Source organism: Raphanus sativus, chromosome 5 (assembly GCF_000801105.2).
Source record: "Raphanus sativus cultivar WK10039 chromosome 5, ASM80110v3, whole genome shotgun sequence".
Classification (NCBI taxonomy): domain Eukaryota; kingdom Viridiplantae; phylum Streptophyta; class Magnoliopsida; order Brassicales; family Brassicaceae; genus Raphanus; species Raphanus sativus.
Window position 1 is genome coordinate 4,781,780 of NC_079515.1, and position 22,621 is coordinate 4,804,400.

Consider the following 22,621-nt stretch of genomic DNA (forward strand, 5'->3'; position numbering starts at 1 on the left):
TCTCACGGATGGAATTTATCCGAAGTGGGCGACTTTTATTCAATCTATCAAACTACCACAAGGTGAGAAAAATTCATTATTTGCTAAAAAACAAGAAGCTGTGCGGAAAGATGTCGAGCGTGCCTTCGGAGTCCTCCAATCTAGATTTGCCGTTGTCAAAAATCCATCTAAGTTATGGGATAAAGAAAAAATGGGGAATATTATGCGAGCATGTATCATACTCCATAATATGATTGTCGAAGATGAACGATCGACATACACTAACTATGACGAAAATGAATTTCAAGAAAGAGAAGATGAAGATACATTTACCGTCAAAAGAGCTCCAAATCTCGGCAGCGGCAATACAATGGATCGTCGGCGGAGCATTCTGGATAGACAAATTCATCGACAATTAAAATATGATTTGATTGAAAATATATGGGATAAATTCGGACATCTTCAAGAATAATAACTTATTATTAAGTTTTTATGAATTGAATAAATTGTGTGCTTGTTTTTATTTATGATGTTTGTAATTTTTATTTTATGTTTGTAATTTTTTATTTTCAATGTTAAAATTTTTTAATTTTAAGTTTGTACTTTTTATGTTTTTAATTCTAATGTGGCTTGTTTAATTATAAACTTATCTTTATATTTCTCATTACATTTTTACAATATAAAAAACATCAAAATATTATAAATTAACCTTAAGAACTTTAAGAAAGTCCCACCAATAAACCAAACTTTTCTAATTGTCCTTCAATTAGTCCTAAACAGTACTAATACTCATTTTATAATATGAGGGACTCAAATTTTGTCCCATTGATAAAGATGGTCACAATTATCGGCTGTTACAACAGGGTTTCTTAAGGTGGTGGGCCCATTTTTTTTTGTAAAAACCGGTTACAAAAGTGTAAGGATCGATTGTGATAGGTTTTTTGCACTGTTCATGTTCCACCAACGCGTGACGGTCCGCGATTGGTGCGCTTTTTATTTTTACTTTTTCTTAATCACCCAAAAAAATTTTAAAAACTTTTAGTGAGTTTTAGGATTAATGATGCTCTAACCGACATAGAGAATTCTAGCATTAGGTTTGACCAAAAAAAAAGAGAGTTCTAGCATGGAATAGTAATTAATAGTCTTCTTGAAGTAGTTGTTGAAAGCAGATCATTTTATTCATTCCTCTAAGCATTGAATATAAATTGATGGGTTAGGTGAAACAAGAAACTTGAAAAAATCTTCTACAAAAAAAAAACTTGAAAAATCTGCTGGAAGAGCAATGGCTAATAGAGTTTCCACGAACATGATTATCGAGAACATTAATATGTTTGACTCAAAACTTTAAAGAGACAACCTGCAAGCGTACAGCCGTACGCAGGACAGCCACACGACACACTCGCTATTACTTTTCCGTGTAATACTGTATTACTAATACAGAGTAAGAAGTACGGAATACAAAAAAATAGGAATGTATTTTTCAACACTGTGGTCCACATATAGTTGATTCATTTCAAAGAGGAGGGTGCCCACATTGGCCGTAGCTTCTAGGGTACAGTGACCTCACTCTTTTGCCCCTTGGCTCCACCTTTGTCTTTATGTTTCCTTTTCTTCAATCTTTTTGGTAATCGAAATGACGTTTTAGTGACTCATCACCCTCCTTTACATCATTTCCATGACTAAGCATATTCTTGATAATGGGTCGGTCGTGTGCTCGTGTTTTGATTAAAGTTGGATTAATTTGGAAAGAAAGTATTGTCAAACTCTTTCAGATATGAATCTATCCGATTCAGAAGAGAAGAGCTTGCATCAGTATCTCAATTTCAATTCAAACATGGGTTTGATTCACATTCCATGTTCTGAGAAATATTTACAGAGGAAAAAACGGAGTCTTTGCCTAAAAAAATGCGTTGACAAAGGGCAGATGGATAGAACCAAGCGTTCTAGTTATCACAATAATGTTGATCTTTTAGGTCCTGCATTACTTCGATGGTTATGCCACAATATTCTTAAAGCTTATATGCGATGTATAGACTTCTCTAACCATGACATATTTGTTTACTTCAATATAAAAAACCAAATTTCTTTTCGTTTAGAAAGATAAGGGAATGCTTAATTCGACAAAAAAAAGTCTTCTTTTCACGAGGTACGACTATCAATTTGAAGTTACTTTTTTTTTTACTGAATCGACCATAGACCAATCGCCATATAACGAATCCGGGTCTTTGGAGTTACGAAGGGGTACCAATTCCATCGAATTGAGTATGATTGTATGTGTGATAACATCTACTATACCAGGAATATCAATGAACTCGATTATTGCGATTGCTCAGGATACCCTTTTTAGCTTCTAAAATCTATTAGTTCAAGATCCCTCTTACTAACTGGAAACTTTTCCCAGTCGTCTCTGTTCTTTGATTTCTTTTTGGTTTACTATTGAGATTGTCTAAAAGAATGTAACGTTTTAAAAACTGTCTTCAGGCCGGGATTTTCAAATGAAAGCCCAACTTTAACTGAACAAAGTAAAGAGCCTAGCCCAGTTACTAGAACATATGGAAGTGAGAAAGTTAGCACATCTCAAAACCCCAGTTGGTCCGGTCCACATGCAATGACGAGGAAGAAAATTAGAAGCAAGAGTCAAATCTATCTTATTAAAACAGAAACATTCTGTTGGACCTAACATTTATTTTGTAAGTTTTTAAATTAAATACACATTTATATTTTATAGTTAAACATACATTAAGTCACTAATATTCCTTTCTTTATACTACTATCCATGTTTCCAAACAATATACTTATTTCTTTTATACTACTATCAATGTTTCCAAACAATATATTTTTATACTACTATTAATGTTTCCAAATAATACAATAATTAATTTAGTTATTTTATATCTATCATTTCTCTTTAAAATTTTGTAGAAACGTCATAATTTCATAAATTGCAAAATAGTGAACTTTAAAATTTCGATTATAAGATTACAAATTATGAAACTATTACAATTTAAATTCAATTAGATTACATATCAATCATCCATCAGTTCAATCGGTTAGTCTCGGATTTTAGTGATTTTTTAATATGAATATTTTAAAAACATAAATTGAATTGTCAGATCTCCGGATTAACCGGTATAATCACAATCGGGTTGAATTTAAAAATACTGATTTAAATGCAAAAATATTTTAAATACACACTCTTTAAAAATAACCAAAATATTTGTTAAATTATTAATGAAATTTTTCATCGTAAAATATCCCGCGCTTCAAAAGCGCGGGTCAAAATCTAGTAGGCTTTAAAAGACTTCATATAGAGAATTCGAAAAAGCCTTGACTTATTTCAAGCGTCACACGATGATTTAATGGGCCATGCCATTGGAATTAAAACGAGGGAAAAGTCATCCTCTTGTTTGCAAAATAACCTTAAACCCTAGTTTATAATTTTTTATTTATACAAAACCAAAGCTGCATAAACATAAACACCTGGCTTTCAATTAAACAGAGACGGCTAGGGTTTAAGCTTTATCTGCACAATGTCAATGTATCTTCTCTACGAATCATCTTCCGGGTACGGCCTGTTCGAGGCGCACGGCCTCGATGAGATCGGACAGAACACGGAGGCTGTTCGAAGCTCTGTTTCAGACCTAGATCGGTTCGGCCGGGTCGTCCAGCTTACTGCTTTCCACCCATCTGAGTCTGCTCTCGATGCTCTCAACCAAATCAACGCCGTTTCTGAAGGTAACCCTCCGTTAAAGTAGAACTCTCTCCTCTTTTATCTTCCTCCACCACTCTTACTACAGTTAGAATGATTGCTCTGTTTTTACTTTGCTTGAAACAATAATTACACTTTTTACTACAGGTAGAATGAGCTTTCTCTGTTTTTACTTTGCTTCAAACAATATTTACACTTTTTACTACAGTTAGAACAAACCTGCTCTGTTTTTACTTTGCCAATGTTTACACTTCTTACTACAATTAGAATAAGCTTGCTCTGTTTTGGTTATGCTTGAAACAAAGTTACACATTTTACTACAGTTAAGTAAGCATGCTCTGTTTTGGTTTTTGCTTTGAAACTTGAAGGGTATATGAGTGATGAGCTGAGAAGCTTTCTGGAGTTGAATCTTCCGAAAGTGAAGGAAGGAAAGACTCCCAAGTTTAGCTTAGGAGTGTCCGAGCCAAAGATTGGTTCTTGCATTTTCGAAGCCACCAAGATTCCTTGCCAGAGCAATGAGTTCGTTCTTGAGCTTCTTAGAGGTGTGCGTCAGCATTTTGATAGGTTCATCAAGGACCTAAAGGTATGGCCTTTTTGAGTTAACCTCTCTCTCTCTCTAGTGTTTGCGCTTCATGATGTTATTTAATGATGCAGCCTGGTGATTTGGAAAAAGCGCAACTTGGACTAGCTCACAGCTACAGCAGAGCAAAGGTGAAGTTCAATGTTAACCGTGTGGACAACATGGTTATTCAAGCCATTTTTATGCTCGACACGCTTGATAAAGATATCAATTCCTTTGCCATGAGAGTCAGGTTTGTTTTTGTTGTTTTGATTTTCAGATTATGTCTTGTCTGTTTACGAGTAGCTTATATTTTATGTTTTTGCAGAGAATGGTACTCGTGGCACTTCCCTGAACTAGTCAAGATAGTCAACGACAACTACCTTTACGCCCGAGTGTCAAAGATTATTGAGGACAAGTCAAAGCTGTCTGAAGACCACATCCCTATGCTTACTGAAATCCTTGGAGATGAAGATAAGGCTAAAGAGGTCGTTGAAGCTGGGAAAGCATCTATGGGTAATAATCTGTAAAGGCATTGTCTTTAAAAGTCATGAGCTTTTCTTGTTTTTTTATCTAATCCCTCTTTTGTTTTGCCTTCTCTGCAGGCCAGGATATATCACCACTTGATCTGATCAATGTCCAGATCTTTGCTCAGAAAGTTATGGACCTTTCTGATTACAGAAAGAAGCTCTACGATTACCTCGTTGCTAAAATGAGCGACATTGCTCCAAATTTGGCGGCTTTGATAGGAGAGATGGTTGCAGCGAGGCTGATTTCACATGCGGGGAGTCTCACAAATCTCGCCAAGTGTCCATCTTCAACTCTCCAGATTCTTGGTGCTGAGAAAGCACTCTTCAGGTGCGGTTTCAAGCTTTTGTTTTTTGCTATGCAACTTTACTTGCAGTTAAGTATAACTGATTGTTTGTGTTTAATGTCTAGGGCGCTGAAGACACGTGGAAACACACCCAAGTACGGTCTTATATTCCACTCTTCGTTCATAGGGCGTGCAGCTGCTAAAAACAAGGGACGTATTGCTCGTTACCTCGCTAACAAGTGTTCGGTTGCTTCCCGGATCGATTGTTTCGCTGGTAAAATATTGGAATGTTCTGAATAGTTAACTTGGTATAGTGAGATCATATGTTTGTTCACTAAAAAAACAATGGTGGTCCGTCTCATATGCAGATAGCAGCACTACAGCTTTTGGTGAGAAACTTAGGGAACAAGTTGAGGAACGACTAGAGTTTTATGATAAAGGTGTTGCCCCACGTAAGAATGTGGATGTAATGAGAGAAGTGCTGGAAAGTCTTGAGACGAAAGGTATCATCTCACTTTTATACACCTCTTGTATCTTTTTTAAGTTTTGATGTTAAACGGTTGGGTGTGTTCTCTCTTTCTAGACGAGGGAAAAGCCACAGCAGGGGAGGCCTCAGAAAAGAAAAAGAAGAGAAAGTCAGAGGAGAAGGATGGGGAAGAAGAAGGGGAGAAATCAAAGAAAAAGAAAAAGAAAAGCAAAGCAGTAGAAGAGGAATTAACTAAAGATAATGGTCACAGCAACAAGAAAAAGAAGAAGAAAACTAAGTCACAAGATGATGAATAGACCAAGACAATTTTCTTGTAATGTATTAGTTTTTTGAGTTTTTTTTCTCACATGCCAAGCTTTATTTTTTAAACTTTATTAACAACTTGGATTTAATTAGAAACTATATCAGATTTTCTAGTACTAAGTCAGGAAGGAAGGTTCTTTTTTTTTAAAATATATTTTAGGTCAATAAATTACCAAAATTTGTGGGATATCTTGAAATGAATCCGTAGTTTCAATAAGCTGTATTATTCATATAATTCTAGCTGATATATTAATATTATGTAGACTGAACAAAGAGGAACAAACATGTTTACTCTTTATTATCCTGAAAAGTACAAAAAAAATTGCAGAAACAAGAGAATTCTGCTGAATTAAACAGTAAAGTATACCAAAAAAAAAAAGCAAGAGAGCAAAGATTCATAACACAATCTAGTCACAGAGAATGAGTCTAATCATGGCAAGAACCAAACACGAAACAGAGAAGAAGAAGAGCGTCACAAAGTCCCTCGCAGACCATTTCCTCACGACCTTAGACTCAACCCTCAAGCTCTTCGCCCTGCGAAGCGCGTCCACTTCCTTTAGCAAATCAAACTCGATCCCTTTCTTCTTCAACTCCTCAACGCACTTACGCAACAGCTTCGCATCTTCTTTCTCCCTCTCCAGCAACTTCTCGAGATGCGACTCCACTTCGGACTTGTACCTCACGGCCCAGATGAGTCCGAGAGAAGACAAGAGAGCGCAGAGAGATGGGATCCACGATCTCTTGCACGCGGATGAAGGAGAAGAGGAGGTGGAAGAGGCGTGGAAGAGGAGGAGGAGAGAGATGGAGTGGAAGAGGAAGAAGAAGATGTAGAGCTGAGTGATCTCTCGTCTCACGGAATCGATCTGAGACTCTTTGTGCGAGACGCGGCTGAGGATGAGCTCTTCTTCTTTCAGCCACTGTTTCAGGAGGAGCTTGTGCGTTGGCGTGTCGGCGATTTGGTGGAGAGGGTGTCTCGTTTTTGACTCCATGATTGGTGGGTTCTTCGTGCTATGGTCTGACGCCATGTAAGAAGCAGCAATGGAATGGAGAAAGCAGAGAGATAAGAGAGATAGAGAGAGAGGAGCGTTGTAGTTGTGGCTTTAATAAAAGCGGCGAAACTTGTGGCTCTTTGTTTGGTAACGGCTACATTTATGTGAGTTTACATATTTGTCCTTGTTTCTAACGGTCATCAGCCAAAACACGGCTCGGCTCCGTTGGCCCATGAAATTGTTAGCCCATATACGGCCCATAAACGCTTTTATTATTTTAAGCGTATAAATGGGGGTGATTTTGGTGTATATTCATAGGAAGCCAATCAATTAAGAATATAGCCATGGCTTGGGAGTTGTGTCTTTTTAGCCCACTAATAGACAATGTAATCCTTCGTAGCGCGTCATGCGTTTGTAAGCCATGCACAACAACATATACCATTCTATTTATGTTGTTGATATAGAATAGATGTCTCAAATAAGAATGCAACAATAGAAAATAATTTAATTTTCTTTCTATTATTTATTTGTAGTGTTCAATGGAATATAACATAATGTTTAATATAAAAGAGCATATTTGTTCATAATACAGATAGTTTAGTATGATATAACATATGAAAAAATCTATTTGATTGATATAGAACAAATTAAATAATTTGTTATTCTATATGTGATGGTCATTATAGTATAGTATATTAGTATGTGGAAGAGAGAGAGAGGGAGGGCGGGGAGAGAGAGGGAGGGTGGGGGAAAGGAGGGAAAGAGAGAGGGGGAAGGGAGGGAAGGAGGGATGAGCCAACTTCTTCTATGCCCCTATTTATGGTAAGTCAATCTCCTACGAGCTTACTTGATCTCCTATGGTCCTTTTCTACAATTCTATTTTTGATCAAAACCTAAAATCCTAAATTAAGTCCTCCCTTATCATCAAAACTAAACCCTAACAACCCCCTATGGATCAGTGAACCCACGGGAAAATATTTAAGTTCTATACAAAATCATCAAAAAATATTTTAAAATCTTTTTAAATCATATTTTGTTGATTTTCACGAAAATATGAAAAAACAGTTTTTTCATATTTTCGTGAAAAATATGAAAAATGGAGAGGGATAGAGATGGAGATTGAGAAAATATAAAGAATGAAAGATGGAGAGGGATAGAGATGGGAGATGGATAGAGATGGAGATTGGAAAGGAATAGAGATGGAACATGGATAGAGATGGAGATTGGAGAGGGATAGAGATGGAGAATGAAAGATGGAGAGGTATAGAGATGGAGATTGGAAAAGTAAACAGATGGAAATATACAGCACATACAGATTGCATAATTTCAAAGCTATTCTATATCTCGTAAATAGAATAGACAAACATTTCTTATAAGTTATAACTATACATACACAATTTATAAATATATGTTGGTATTATAAAATTCAAAACATTTCATAAACAGAAAAAAATCTATGTTTTTTATAGATACCTAAGAAATTCAAATAAATATTTTTTATATTTATAAAGTTAATTGAAAGAAAGGGGAGAAAGTAAAAAAGGATAATATAGAAATTAATACACAAATATCATAGCCTAATGAATACTATGGTTAGTGACTTCATTTAAATCCTACTATGTATATGCATCCAAATTTCCCTATAAATGGCACATGAGCAGACGAGAATTTTTTTTCTTTCTTTTTAGTGACAATAGTTATTCTTGTAAGAAAATACCGAATAAAAAAGAGAACAATAGAATGATAAATAAAATGAAATAAAAATTGAAATTGTTAATGGTATGGTGAATTCCACACATCCCATTCACTTATGTAGGTTTATAACCATAAATAGAAGGAATATATATTTTTAAAAGATTTATTTTTTTTGTTTTATTTCAAAAATGGAATAAGTAGAATTGTTCTAATTAAAAAATTCTTGTAACTGTCAAATATTTTATGAAATTCATGAAATGATGAATTCCAAATGATTTTATTCCACAATTAGCATTTCAGTTGCAGCTTTAACCATTTTGAAAAGAACACAACACACCACTCGCATTTTGTTGTGCTTACACTATTACCAATCTCGTAACGCTTTCAACAAATGTCACCAACAAACATAATGCACCCAATGGGATTATAGAAAATATATACTTTTACTTACGAACGTTACAAATTTATGATAGTACTTAAGGACTTAAGACCATAGACAACGTTAGTTAACATTTATCAAAGAGTGAAAAAGAGTAGCAATATATCAAGAAACTAAAGATGGAGTCTTCTTCTATTATAGCAGGGCTTCTTCTCCTCACCACACTTGTTAATTTATTGGTAACCTCCAGAGCTAACGAAGAGCTGATGATGCAACAATGCCACAACTCCGACAACCCCACCTTGTGTCTTCGCTGTCTGAGCTCAGACCCAACTGCTCCAAAAGCCGACCGAGTCGAACTGGCTCGCATCATCCTCAAATGCGTCGAGTCTCACCTCATCACCCTCACTAACAACACTTCCACTTTGGCCTCGAAGCACCGCGGGAGTCCCAAGGCTGCAGCCGCGTTGAAACAGTGTGGTTTGGGTTACGCGACGGCAAAGCGTGGCGTGGGAAAGGTCGACGCTCACTTGATAGCCGGAGAATACGACAAGGCTGCGTATGACGTTAGCATGACGGTGGAGGCTCCTCCGGTCTCGTGCCGTGCCAGTCTCGTGACACTTAAATTTAATTTGCCCTCGAGTTTCCGTTACCATACAGAGGTTTACTTGGCGTTGACTCAAACTCTGCTCAGGATCATTGATCGCTTCTAGATACTTTATTAACTAGTTTTTTTTTCAAAAAGGTCATCGTCTTATCTTATCCGCATCATCAATGTCTAACTGAAGTTTGAATCCAAGTTTGCTTATTTCTTTTAAACATTTCAAGATTGAATGCAAAATAGTGAGAAACTTATTTTTCACTTAGAACATCTCTGTTCATATCAATCTATGATCTTAATCCTTGCCAAATATCTCTGAACTCTTGTGAATTGATCATATCACATACTATGGATTGTTATTGAAATGGTTCAAGATCATGCCACTAATGATCCTGATTCAAACTCAAAGCTGCTATAACATTTCAGTTCGAAAAGCTAAATAACAAATATATTCCCTCTTCTTCATTGATCTCTCAGTTTTTGGCTTAACCTTTTTTTAGATACTATGTGAAATGAACAGAAACTTGGTAATCTATATTCTATGAATAGAGAAAGATAATGTTTGAGTGGCAACTCGAACCCGGTAATATGTAGAATAAAATCAGGACATATCTTTTAACACAAGATTTAGCAACCAGACTACCAGCTTTCTTTTGCTTTTTTTTTTCTTTTAAAGAAAAAAAATTCTGGCAGCATAGACAATAGAAAATGCATCTCTGACAAGAATTCTCTTCAAAAGTAGATTGAATTTTATGTAAAATGAAACCCAAAAAATTTATGCTTCTTTTTTTGTTCTTCAAGGGAACAGGTACATATCTGAGATTCCCCTCTCAAGCAACATGCACCAACAGGCAACACCAATAGCCAAACACAACTTGCACAATTTCAGTTTAAGCTTCTTTACTATGTTTTGACAACAATGCATATGTATAAATAATCTGACCCTTTGACTGTTTTACTATACATTTCAAGATTTACTCTATATATCAGCCTTATTTTGGAGGGAAAATGAATGCTTTCTTTTTGGAACACATTGGTGTACGATAGTTGAAGTTAAGAATCTTTTCAGATTGTAAACAAAGATCGAACTATGATATCATCAGTTTCGCTTTATCTTAACAGAACACATGAAAGCAAGATTTCCGAGAACAACTTTTTGAGTTTGAACTTTGAACGAATAGCCAACACAAACACACAAAACACACACGCACACACACAAAATATATACAATTTAATAAAAAATGTATAGGTACTTTGACGAAAAAACGCGACGACGCAGAATTTCAGATATTGGTAATTAACGATTCCTTAAGATTGCTGAGTTTTTAGGGCATAATGGAATCAACAAATATGATCGGAGGATAGTTGATACTTTTCAAGTATATCTTATCTTATTCCTCTATGAATGCTAAAACAAATTGTTAACTCGTTAATATCCTAATTCTTCCGTTGATTTTATTACATTAGATGACGTATAACTGACATCTTATATGCCGTAAAAAAACTGACATCTTATATATATTGTAGTTTGAAATATTGGGAAGATCTTCTTTTTTCTCGTAAAATATTTCATTGTCTACTCCAAAGGACGAGTTTGAAATTAAGAAGATCATGTAAAGAGAATCTAATATTGTGAAGTCGTACAACTTCACAGAAAACAAGATAAAGGACAGAAAAATCTGTCTAACTTTAATCTTTGAATGCATATTCAGTCATGTCATGACCCATCCATCAGCTTTCTTCGAATCTCCCATCTCAGTGAACATGTCTGGAGGCGGCCCTCCGTATATGATAACTATGCTTTTGATCTCATATGTATCTCTCCACTAGCCTAATTTGATTTTTGGCATGATCTCAATTTGTTGTTCTTATATCTTTAAAAGACAACTCGTGGTAGTAGGAAGGTTGATTAAGGGCTTTGAGGATTATAATATGGTAATCATTTTGGGCTTTTGAGAATAGTAAAATAAAATATTTTCCACTGGAGTTTAGATATTAAAACTTGCATAATCAAGAAAACAGAAGCATGCCTGGTTTTTTGTGCAATCAAGAGCGGCTTACCTGGGGACAAACGGTGCGATATTTTCCACTGGTGTTTAGATATCAAAACTTGCATAATCAAGAAAATATGAGCATGCCTGGTTGTTATGCAATCAGGAGCTGCTTAACTGGGACAAACGGTGTGACCGCCTGGATCCATTCCATAATCATCCTATTTTTAATAGTTAAGAGCATCTTTATCCTTGCAACTCATTATGGGTTGCTAAGTAATATTTTAGTAGTATTTAAGAAATAAATTATGACAAGAGACTTGGGTAAGCAATTTTATTATTTTGCTCCTCCATTGTTAGTCTCTTATTTTTCGTTGAACCTTCCTCACGTCCCTCGTCTCTTTCCACAGAACATGACGACCGCGATTTGATCACTCCATCTCACCACAGAAAGACAAAAACAAAAGGAAAAGAATCAACAGAAAGCAAACAAATCAAAATTTATAACATGAAACACAAGAATAAATCCCAATTGTTCAAAAGAAATTCAAAACAAGTATCAAAGAGGAAACAAATACAAAAATTCTAAACAAGTATAAAAGAGGAAAAACAAATAAAATATAAAACTTTACCTGATCGATACGAGGAGACCCACCAACAAAGAGCTCCTCCGTCGCCGTTGTGAGACGGAATTGAACCGACAAACACACAAAACTTCAATCAGAACGAGAATAACCCTAATCTAAGACATGCATGATATTTGTTACACAATATCAACTTTACCTTTAGATTTGCGGAGAGCCACATAGAGATAGTGGTCGTCGCCGTCGACGAGACCCACAGAGAGGGAGAGAATCAGCGTTCATGCCATCGACGAGCCAAGGAGAGCCCTCCATCGCCGTCGTCGTCGAGGAGCCACAGAGAGACATAAAATCGCCTTCGGTCACCGAGAGGTTTCGAAAGAGACAGAGAGAGAGAAAGAACCGAGAGATGAGACGAAATCGTCGACCCCTCTCTCCTCTCTCTTCTCTCGTTTCAACATGTGTCCAAAACAGAAGTTGCTTGAGTGGGCTTAATTAAGCAACGAAGCTTAAATTAATTTGGGTTTTTTATTTTCTTTTAATCCAATATTAGCTTAAGCAACCCACTAACAACCAGGGATAAAGATGCTCTAAGGGTTCAAAGTTTTAAAATATATGTAGCTTTATATAAAAGTATAATAATGAGGACCCAAAGATGTTTTCTATGAATATGTTTTTGATTTTATCATTTTATTTAAAATTTTATTTATGATATTTTAAATGAAAACACATTAAAGAAACATAAATTAATACTAGTTCTGAGGATCCAGAAAAATTACTCTAGAGTTCATAAAGTTATTAAGCCGGCCATGTATGCAATAGCACTAGAATTATGTAACCAAGCAAGGAGCGGACCCAAGGCATGGGAGGTGTGACATGTGCCGCATCATGTTTTATCTTATTTTCATTGATAACCACCAGTGTTAAATCTAGTCAGCTACATCTACATTAACTTTTGAGTTATAAGAAAATAGTTTTGTGCCACACACTAAAACTTATCTTGGATCTGCCCCTGTAGCCAAGTCTATCAACTGAAATAAGAGCATGCATAGTTTTTATGCAATAACATTATAATTCTGTAACCAAAGTAATTAATAATTTAAATGGTGCAAAATATTAGAAGAACATGTGCTAAGATTCTGGGGCTACGGTAGGGTTTCCCTTTACGTAGTTTTCATAGCGTGTGTTTTTGTACGGCCATTTGCAATTACACGAAAACATATATTCTCTCAGTTTTTTAATTCTTTTTTTCTGTTTTATGAAAAATGATGAGACAAGAATATTGGCAGCTGCGGACAAATGGTGTGGCTTGAATTAGATAACTAGTAGTCGGCTGTGCTCCATTATCAAACGTTTCATAATTCTACATTTTTATTTACTGTATCATTAGTTTATAATCCAGATGACATTATAGACTTTTAGGCCATCTTTAACGCAGTGCATAAGTGGGGTTCTTAGTTCATGGATCCTACAAAAATGCTTAAAACCGGTAACAAAGTGGCCAATTAACAACCGATCCAAGTGGGTTCTTTGCACTGTTCACGGCCCACTAATACGTGGTGGCCTGTGATTGATTCACTTTTATTTTTAATTTTAATCAGACAAAAAAAATAATAATAATTAAGAATCCCAAATAAGATTTTAGCTTTAATCATGTTCTTATAGTTGCACCATTACCAATCTTTGTTACACCTGCGAACCGAATAAGCATCTGAAAAATCTATCTTATTAAAGTAGAAGTACCTTTTAGTTTTGTTTGGCAATATGAATTGCAGTTAAAAAAAATTAAAATGTTGTTTGGATACAAACATAACATCTATCTTGGATTGAGCTTATGTTTTTTTTTTTAAATTATTACTAAAGAATTGTGCCACATTATTTAATTTGCTATTATAATCCTTTTTGATAAGTAGATTATTTATTGGGTCATTGTAATTATTGATTGTTTATTATAATTATTGGTATTTATAGTTTTTGTATAATACAAAAGTAAAAATATATTTCTCTCAAATAAGATTCATTGTCCATTAATACGATAGATATATCATTATTAATTTAAAATTATATGGTTACAATATAAAAATAAAAATACAAAATTATATATACTAACATAAGTATTTTTTCGTGTTACAAGTACATTAAATACAATATCAATCATATGATAGTAAAGAACATGGACCATACTTTATAAAATCTAATAATTTTCAATTTGGTATAAGTCGATAATATTTTTTACAAGTTAAAGTAAACACCCGCCCAGTCGGGCGGGTTAAGATCTAGTCTATCTTATTAAAACAGAAACATTACAACTTCTTCTAGGTAAATTTTAAAGGTAGACCTCTTATATTTAAATTAAACATCATCTCTTATTTATAATACATACCATATACGGTTTCCATATATTATTACATATGGATTTAATACTTACCATTACTACATATCGATTTATATATTAGGGTTTGATTGGCAGAGCATTAGCATTAGCATTATGCTCCTTATTATCCAATCAACATTGATCACAAAAGCAGTTAGAAAAGCATTTACAAGATGCTAATGCTCTCCAAATGCTCTTTACTCAATGCTCTCATATGAAGCTTTTGAAAGAGCATTTGCATTTTGAATTTATATATATTCAAAAATAATTATATGTAATTAAATTATGTGTGTTTAATAATATAAAAATATGCTTATAATCAAAAATAAATTTATATTTAAAAAAACTAAAATTTGTGATTAATTATTTTATTTTTTTAAATAACAATATTTCACATTTAAAATACAACAAAAATTTATATAATTACACATATCATTCATTATTTTTAATAAAATACATAAAATAATATATATTTATATAATATAAAATAAACACATTTATATTTATAAATAAATAAATTATATGTCATAGATTATTTGTATGATAATATTATATATGGATCATTTATTTCTCAACCAATAAATAAATAATGATAATTTTTATATAAATTAATTTTTAAAATTTATTTATTTTATTTAATATTATCAAAATTATTTTTTCCAAAAATAAATTTTATTTTTAAATAGTTTTTTTATTTTTTAAATAACACTATTTCACATTTAAAAATTAATTTAATTTATAAAATTAAATAAGATTCATTATTTTTAATAACAAATATATTATTAATATATATTATAATTTAATATATATTATTTTAAAATAAATATATTATATACTAACTTTTATGATAATTTTAAAATTGTATAATGTTATTGCTCTACCAATCACTTTATTAAAAATTTTAGTGAAAGCATACAGCTTCTTCAGTATACTGCTTCTACAGCATTCTGCTACTGCTTCTTCATCTGCTGTACCAATCGAGGCCTAAGAATATAATACGTACCATTGCTCTGAAACTAAATCTTACAATTATATTGCAATTATACATAATTCACATGTTTGTCCATATTGCAATTATATATAATATATAGATATAATATATAGATACCATTCCTATGAAATACGTACCATTCATCTGTTTGTCCATATTGAAATTATATATAATATATATATATATATATAGTAAAAATACTAAGATACATTGAATCATCACATACATAGAAATTAGATACTAATATATCAGATCAACTCAAATGTGCAACCATAATCCCTGCCATGATCATATACAAATTAGACATAGTATTTGTAATAAAACCATCATGCTCACACTCATCCAGCTTCTTAAGATTGGTCCACATTGCAATTATATATAATTCATATGTTTGTCCATATTGCAATTATATATAATTCATCTTAAGATTGGTCCATATTGTTCCTTTAAAAAATTGAATCTCTCAATTCTAAAATACACACTAAATAATCTTTTATAGCAAAACCATTTTTCCAAGTTGATTTAACATGCCAACAATATCAGATTTAATAATATCGCAAGTTTTAAAAATCAGTTATAGAAAATATTCTTCTGCAAGTTTATTCTATCAAACCTAAAATCTAGGAAACAATAAAATCGATGTTCTTAGTATTTACTATGGTTAATGTAATTGATTATCGGATATTCCTTTCCTTTAAAAATACAGTCAATATTCTTTTATAGAAAAACTCTTCTCCAAGTTGTTTAAATAATCAGTTATGGAAAATCCCCTTCTCCAAGTATATTTTATCCAAACGAAAATCTAGGAGTCGATCAAATTGTGATATTTTTATTTATTATGGTTGATTTAATTGAATGTGAAATATTCTTTTTCACCTCACAAAAATTTATCTATAAATACTCGACTTCTTATTCACCATACGACATTCACAAAAACTCCCAAATAAACACAATGTCGAAACCTAGCACTTTAGTTATGATAGATGATGTGAAACCTTTAAGAAACAATTGGAAAATTCGAGTTAAAGTTCTTCATTGTTGGAAACAAAACACCGGTTTTGGAGACGACACATTTGAGTGCATCCTCTCAGATGAATCTGTACTTGCATTTGTTTCAGCTTTTTATAAGTTTTTTTCTATTCTATTGGTTTATAAATCTGTTTTTTTCTGTTTTATATGATGTAAAGATTGCAGCAGCGTGCCAAAGGAATCACATTAGTACACATTGTTTATTTAAACACATTTAAACACATTTTTATTTCTCAAAATTTAAAATTAATACACATAGCAATCATGTATAACATTTAGTACGAATAAAGATAAAAAAAATTAACACCTGCTCGGTCGAGCGGGTCACGATCTAGTTTATATTAAAAGAGTGTACATCTCAATTGATAAATTCATGTGAAACAATAACACAACCTATACATTTAAAAAAAAACATTTGTCGTTTATGATATGTTGAATTTCATAAAAGAATTTGTTTACTATTAAGTAACGGATTATATATAAAAGGGAGATATATAGCTTAACCAAACAAAAGATAGGCAGAATTTAGAAAGAAAAGTGAAATAGATGAAAATAGAAACAGTTAGAACATAACTAAAAGGAAGAATGAGCTGACAATAATCAAAGATGAGCAAGGTAAGAAAATGAAAGAACAGAAAGAGGCTTTGACAGCATGAAAAGAGAGTGTAAGAAGTTATAAACAGAGCAGAGTCTCACTAATTAACTACAAGTCTGGTGTTGACAAAAAAAAAACTGAAGTCTGGTGTGTTCGGTCAGCCTGCCCGAACCCAACAAAAGAACAACTTGTAACATCCCACACAAACTCATCTTCTATATATACACACTTGCATACACTCACATTTCCTCAAAGCAACCCCAGACTTATAAGAACTTGTTTCTCTCATGGCATCATCTCTTCCTCAGTTCTACACCGACTTCACATTTTCCGGCGAGACTTCTTCCCAGTTTCAGGGCTCTTCTTCATATCCTGACGTCTCAGCTCTGTCCAATTACTTCGACAACGATTACAGCTCCTTCAACACATCTTCTAACCCAGCGCCCACATTTTTGCCCCAAGTTTTTGGGACTTCTGACGTTCCTATGCCAGAGTACAACTATTATTACCAGAAAATGGGTGTGAACAATGCCACACAATATCTTCATGGTGGTAATCAAGAATACTACGGCTTTTCACCGGAGATCAAGCCCTTTGGAGAGCAATCTTGGGTAATATATGCACGTTCAAATATTATCTTAGATGGATATTATTACTTATCAGAAACGAAATCAAATAAATTATTTGTATGAAGCAGGGAAATTGTGAAGGAGGGATACAAGCTGAGTCGAACACAAAGGTGGGACGCTATACAGTCGAAGAACGTAAAGACAGAATCATGAGGTACTTGAAAAAGAAGAACCAACGAAACTTCAATAAGACCATCAAGGTATGTATGTACACTCCTTCTTTAGTAAATTTATATTTCTTTTTTTAATGTTCATGAATTATGAAAGAACTAGAGATTTAAAAATACAACTAGATTTTGACCCGCCCTTAAAAAGGGCGGGTATATTTTTGTTGGAAAAATTATTTATGTAATAAAAATTATGATTTTTGATAAATTATATATTTTAAATTTTTATGACTTATTTTTGTTATTTTAAATATGACTAAATTTTTGAAGACTCTAGATAATTCTAATCCGTAATATGATTTTATTTATTGAACCCGAAGTTCAACTTATTTTACACTTATTTTTTAATTTAAATAAAATATTTTATATCTTCAACCCTCTCTGTATTGAAAATTTTATTTGTGCGTTTCAATAAATTTTCTATAATTTTATTAAATTTAGTTTATGTGATTTAGTTTTTTTTTCAATGAAATTATTTTTTAAGAAGTTGAGATAATTCAGATCCGTATTATGATTTTGTTGATTTAATCATTTGTTATTGCAACTTGATTTTATTTTTAGGTTCCATTTAATAAATGCTTTCATATAATTAATAACTTGAAAGATTTTCTAGAAAGATATGGCGTAAATATTTAAGAAACAAAATTTTTAAAAATGGTAAGAACTGAATTATTAAATATTATTTAATGTAATTGCAAAATAATGACTTTTTATTGGTTGCAAATACTGACGGCAAAAAGGTACATACAATATTTGTAATTAATTAGAAAAGTTAGGACCATATTCATAAGAAGTATTATGCCTTAATAGTATAGATGTTCATGTCTAACTGATTTTATAAATTGATAAAAAAACTGTTTATTTAGTTTATATTAAATGAAAAAATTAAGTGACAATAAATGTAACACATTTCTATTTTTATTTAAGTATTATTTTATTCATAAAAACATGGCTTTGAATAATGTTTTTGATTACGTTTTTCCACCGGTTGAAACTAAAATAATTTTATTTATTGAACCCGAAGTTAAACTTATTTTTTATTTTACACTGATTTTTTTTTAATTTAAATAAAATATTTTATATATTCAACACTCTCTGTATTGAAAAAATTATTTGTGCGTTTCAAAATATTTTCTATAATTTTATTAAATTTAGTTTATGTGTTTTAGTTTTTATTTTAAATTTAACTATTTTTTAAGAAGTTGGGATAATCTAGACCCGTATTATGATTTTGTTGATTTAATCATTTGTTATTTCAACTTGATTTTATTTTGAGGTTTCATTTAATAAATGCTTTCAAATAATTAATAATGTGAAATATTTTTGGAAAGATATGGCGTAAATATGTAAGAAACAAAATTTTTAAAAATGGTAAGAACTGAATTATTAAATACTCTTTAATGTAATTGCAAAATAATGACTTTTTATTGGTTGCAAATACTGCCGGCGAAAAGGTACATACAATATTTGTAATTAATTGGAAAAGTCAGGACCATATTCATAAGAAGTATTATGCTTTAATAGTATAGATGTTCATGTCTAACTGATTTTATAAACTGATAAAAGACTGTTTATTTAGTAAAATAATTATATTAAATAAAAAGTTAAGTGACAATAAATGTAACACATTTTTATTTTTTTATTTAAGTTATTATTTTATTCATAAAAACATGACTTTGAATAATGTTTTTGATTACGTTATTTTCCACCGTTGAAACTAAAATAATTTTTTTTACTAAATCGAACATTTAACCATATATAAAACTTAGTTATTTACATTTTTTATTTTATAATTGGCACAAAATCTATATTGATTAACTAATAAATAAAAATATTCACTATTATTATTATGGTAATATAATTAATGATGTGTATTAACGTTAAGGTAATATAATTAATAAAATTATTAAACTAATGAAATATGGAAATACAATTAATTTAATACTACTATTCATGTTTCCAAACAACTTTCATTTAGAATACTATACTTGTTTCCAAACATCTCCAAAATGTACTTCAACTTTAATAATATAGACTAGATTTTGACCCGCCCTTAAAAAGGGCGGGTATATTTTTGTTGGAAAATTATTTATGTAATAAAAATTATGATTTTTGATAAATTATATATTTTAAATTTTTATGACTTATTTTTGTTATTTTAAATATGACTAAATTTTTGAAGACTCTAGATAATTCTAATCCGTAATATGATTTTATTTATTGAACCCGAAGTTCAACTTATTTTACACTTATTTTTAATTTAAATAAAATATTTTATATCTTCAACCCTCTCTGTATTGAAAATTTTATTTGTGCGTTTCAATAAATTTTCTATAATTTTATTAAATTTAGTTTATGTGATTTAGTTTTTTTTTTCAAATGAAATTATTTTTTAAGAAGTTGAGATAATTCAGATCCGTATTATGATTTTGTTGATTTAATCATTTGTTATTGCAACTTGATTTTATTTTTAGGTTCCATTTAATAAATGCTTTCATATAATTAATAACTTGAAAGATTTTCTAGAAAGATATGGCGTAAATATTTAAGAAACAAAATTTTTAAAAATGGTAAGAACTGAATTATTAAATATTATTTAATGTAATTGCAAAATAATGACTTTTTATTGGTTGCAAATACTGACGGCAAAAAGGTACATACAATATTTGTAATTAATTAGAAAAGTTAGGACCATATTCATAAGAAGTATTATGCCTTAATAGTATAGATGTTCATGTCTAACTGATTTTATAAATTGATAAAAAAACTGTTTATTTAGTTTATATTAAATGAAAAAATTAAGTGACAATAAATGTAACACATTTCTATTTTTATTTAAGTATTATTTTATTCATAAAAACATGGCTTTGAATAATGTTTTTGATTACGTTTTTCCACCGGTTGAAACTAAAATAATTTTATTTATTGAACCCGAAGTTAAACTTATTTTTATTTTACACTGATTTTTTTTTAATTTAAATAAAATATTTTATATATTCAACACTCTCTGTATTGAAAAAATTATTTGTGCGTTTCAAAATATTTTTCTATAATTTTATTAAATTTAGTTTATGTGTTTTAGTTTTTATTTTAAATTTAACTATTTTTTAAGAAGTTGGGATAATCTAGACCCGTATTATGATTTTGTTGATTTAATCATTTGTTATTTCAACTTGATTTTATTTTGAGGTTTCATTTAATAAATGCTTTCAAATAATTAATAATGTGAAATATTTTTGGAAAGATATGGCGTAAATATGTAAGAAACAAAATTTTTAAAAATGGTAAGAACTGAATTATTAAATACTCTTTAATGTAATTGCAAAATAATGACTTTTTATTGGTTGCAAATACTGCCGGCGAAAAGGTACATACAATATTTGTAATTAATTGGAAAAGTCAGGACCATATTCATAAGAAGTATTATGCTTTAATAGTATAGATGTTCATGTCTAACTGATTTTATAAACTGATAAAAGACTGTTTATTTAGTAAAATAATTATATTAAATAAAAAGTTAAGTGACAATAAATGTAACACATTTTTATTTTTTTATTTAAGTTATTATTTTATTCATAAAAACATGACTTTGAATAATGTTTTTGATTACGTTATTTTCCACCGTTGAAACTAAAATAATTTTTTTTACTAAATCGAACATTTAACCATATATAAAACTTAGTTATTTACATTTTTTATTTTATAATTGGCACAAAATCTATATTGATTAACTAATAAATAAAAATATTCACTATTATTATTATGGTAATATAATTAATGATGTGTATTAACGTTAAGGTAATATAATTAATAAAATTATTAAACTAATGAAATATGGAAATACAATTAATTTAATACTACTATTCATGTTTCCAAACAACTTTCATTTAGAATACTATACTTGTTTCCAAACATCTCCAAAATGTACTTCAACTTTAATAATATAGATATATATATATATGCAGTATGTATGTCGTAAAACCCTAGCTGACCGGCGTGTTCGTGTTCGAGGGCGATTTGCTAGAAACAATGACACATGTGAACAACAATCTCACATGTCTAAGACTCACAACAACAATTCTGAAAAAGAAGAAGATATGTTTTCTGGATCAGACGACTATCTAATGCAGGTATTATAAATTCATGTTATTATTCCAGAGGTATATACTATTTACATAATCAATTGTAAACGTAGTGACAATATTGGATCAAAATGTTAAGCAGATGGAAAACGACGATGGGTGGCTTCACGAAGCAATGTCTAATCTGATTTCTTTTCCTTGTGAATTGGACGCTCCTGGAGATGATCATCATCCAAGCACATGGAGCTTCTGATCATGCTACTTTCTCATTCGCTAGCTATGAAATTTGATCGATTAGTTTAGTTTAATATTAGCAGCTTAGTTATTTTATGATAGATATCTATTATATCATAATGTACTTAATTATTCATGGGGTTAATGAACATGAAGACTTCCTTGTAGACAAATAAAAGAACTTCACTTGATCATCCGTGTGAATAATTTCAGCCAATAACGATCTCAGTACAAGAGCAAGTTATTCCTGTTTCTTAATTTATTGTCTTTTTAAAAAGAAAAAAAAAACTATTAGCTTTTGCAGTAAATCTAAGAAAAGATGATTCTTTTGGGGAGTTAAAAAGATTGTTGAGATTGTTTATGGCAAGCAACACCTTTTACGATTCGAATAAATTTGTGAGTCGATAAAAGATTAATTTTTTTTTTAACTCTG

General features: G+C 31.1%; 4 protein-coding genes across 7 annotated transcripts; 3 read left to right on the forward strand and 1 right to left on the reverse strand.

Annotated features, from left to right (window-relative positions):
• Window positions 1-3,406: 3,406 nt before the first annotated feature.
• LOC108857758 (nucleolar protein 56) lies at window positions 3,407-5,967 on the forward strand. Its single transcript, XM_018631771.2, has 8 exons — window positions 3,407-3,714; window positions 4,057-4,271; window positions 4,343-4,500; window positions 4,576-4,763; window positions 4,853-5,105; window positions 5,187-5,335; window positions 5,430-5,564; window positions 5,645-5,967. The coding sequence occupies exons 1-8, from the start codon at window positions 3,510-3,512 to the stop codon at window positions 5,842-5,844; spliced, it is 1,503 nt and encodes a 500-aa protein (XP_018487273.1). The 5' UTR covers window positions 3,407-3,509; the 3' UTR covers window positions 5,845-5,967.
• A 157-nt stretch (window positions 5,968-6,124) lies between these two features.
• Window positions 6,125-6,932, reverse strand: LOC108859333 (uncharacterized). The gene has a single exon (XM_018633224.2). It carries the CDS (start codon window positions 6,874-6,876, stop codon window positions 6,259-6,261), a length of 618 nt encoding a protein of 205 aa, XP_018488726.1. The 5' UTR covers window positions 6,877-6,932; the 3' UTR covers window positions 6,125-6,258.
• Window positions 6,933-9,093: 2,161 nt separating this feature from the next.
• On the forward strand, window positions 9,094-9,665 carry LOC108858017 (uncharacterized). The gene has a single exon (XM_018632014.2). The coding sequence runs from the start codon at window positions 9,094-9,096 to the stop codon at window positions 9,625-9,627; it is 534 nt and encodes a 177-aa protein (XP_018487516.1). The 3' UTR covers window positions 9,628-9,665.
• Window positions 9,666-17,336: 7,671 nt separating this feature from the next.
• Window positions 17,337-22,377, forward strand: LOC108858018 (two-component response regulator-like PRR37). Of its 4 annotated transcripts, none has more exons than XM_057010405.1 (4): window positions 17,337-17,687; window positions 17,771-17,905; window positions 21,838-22,002; window positions 22,094-22,377. In XM_057010405.1, the coding sequence occupies exons 1-4, from the start codon at window positions 17,364-17,366 to the stop codon at window positions 22,205-22,207; spliced, it is 738 nt and encodes a 245-aa protein (XP_056866385.1). In that variant the 5' UTR covers window positions 17,337-17,363; the 3' UTR covers window positions 22,208-22,377. The 4 variants fall into 4 exon arrangements, with proteins under 4 accessions (XP_056866385.1, XP_056866386.1, XP_056866387.1 ...); XM_057010406.1 differs by having other exon boundaries at window positions 22,097-22,377; XM_057010407.1 differs by having other exon boundaries at window positions 17,774-17,905.
• Window positions 22,378-22,621: the final 244 nt, after the last annotated feature.

Coding starts and splice junctions, on each gene's coding strand:
- LOC108859333 (XM_018633224.2), bottom strand. CDS start 6,876: ATGGCGTCAGACCATAGCACGAAGAACCCACCAATCATGGAGTCAAAA.
- LOC108858018 (XM_057010405.1), top strand. CDS start 17,364: ATGGCATCATCTCTTCCTCAGTTCTACACCGACTTCACATTTTCCGGC. Junction 17,688..17,770: donor CCTTTGGAGAGCAATCTTGG/GTAATATATGCA, acceptor ATTTGTATGAAG/CAGGGAAATTGTGAAGGAGG. Junction 17,906..21,837: donor ACTTCAATAAGACCATCAAG/GTATGTATGTAC, acceptor ATATATATGCAG/TATGTATGTCGTAAAACCCT.
- LOC108858017 (XM_018632014.2), top strand. CDS start 9,094: ATGGAGTCTTCTTCTATTATAGCAGGGCTTCTTCTCCTCACCACACTT.
- LOC108857758 (XM_018631771.2), top strand. CDS start 3,510: ATGTCAATGTATCTTCTCTACGAATCATCTTCCGGGTACGGCCTGTTC. Junction 4,501..4,575: donor TCCTTTGCCATGAGAGTCAG/GTTTGTTTTTGT, acceptor ATGTTTTTGCAG/AGAATGGTACTCGTGGCACT. Junction 5,565..5,644: donor GGAAAGTCTTGAGACGAAAG/GTATCATCTCAC, acceptor CTCTCTTTCTAG/ACGAGGGAAAAGCCACAGCA.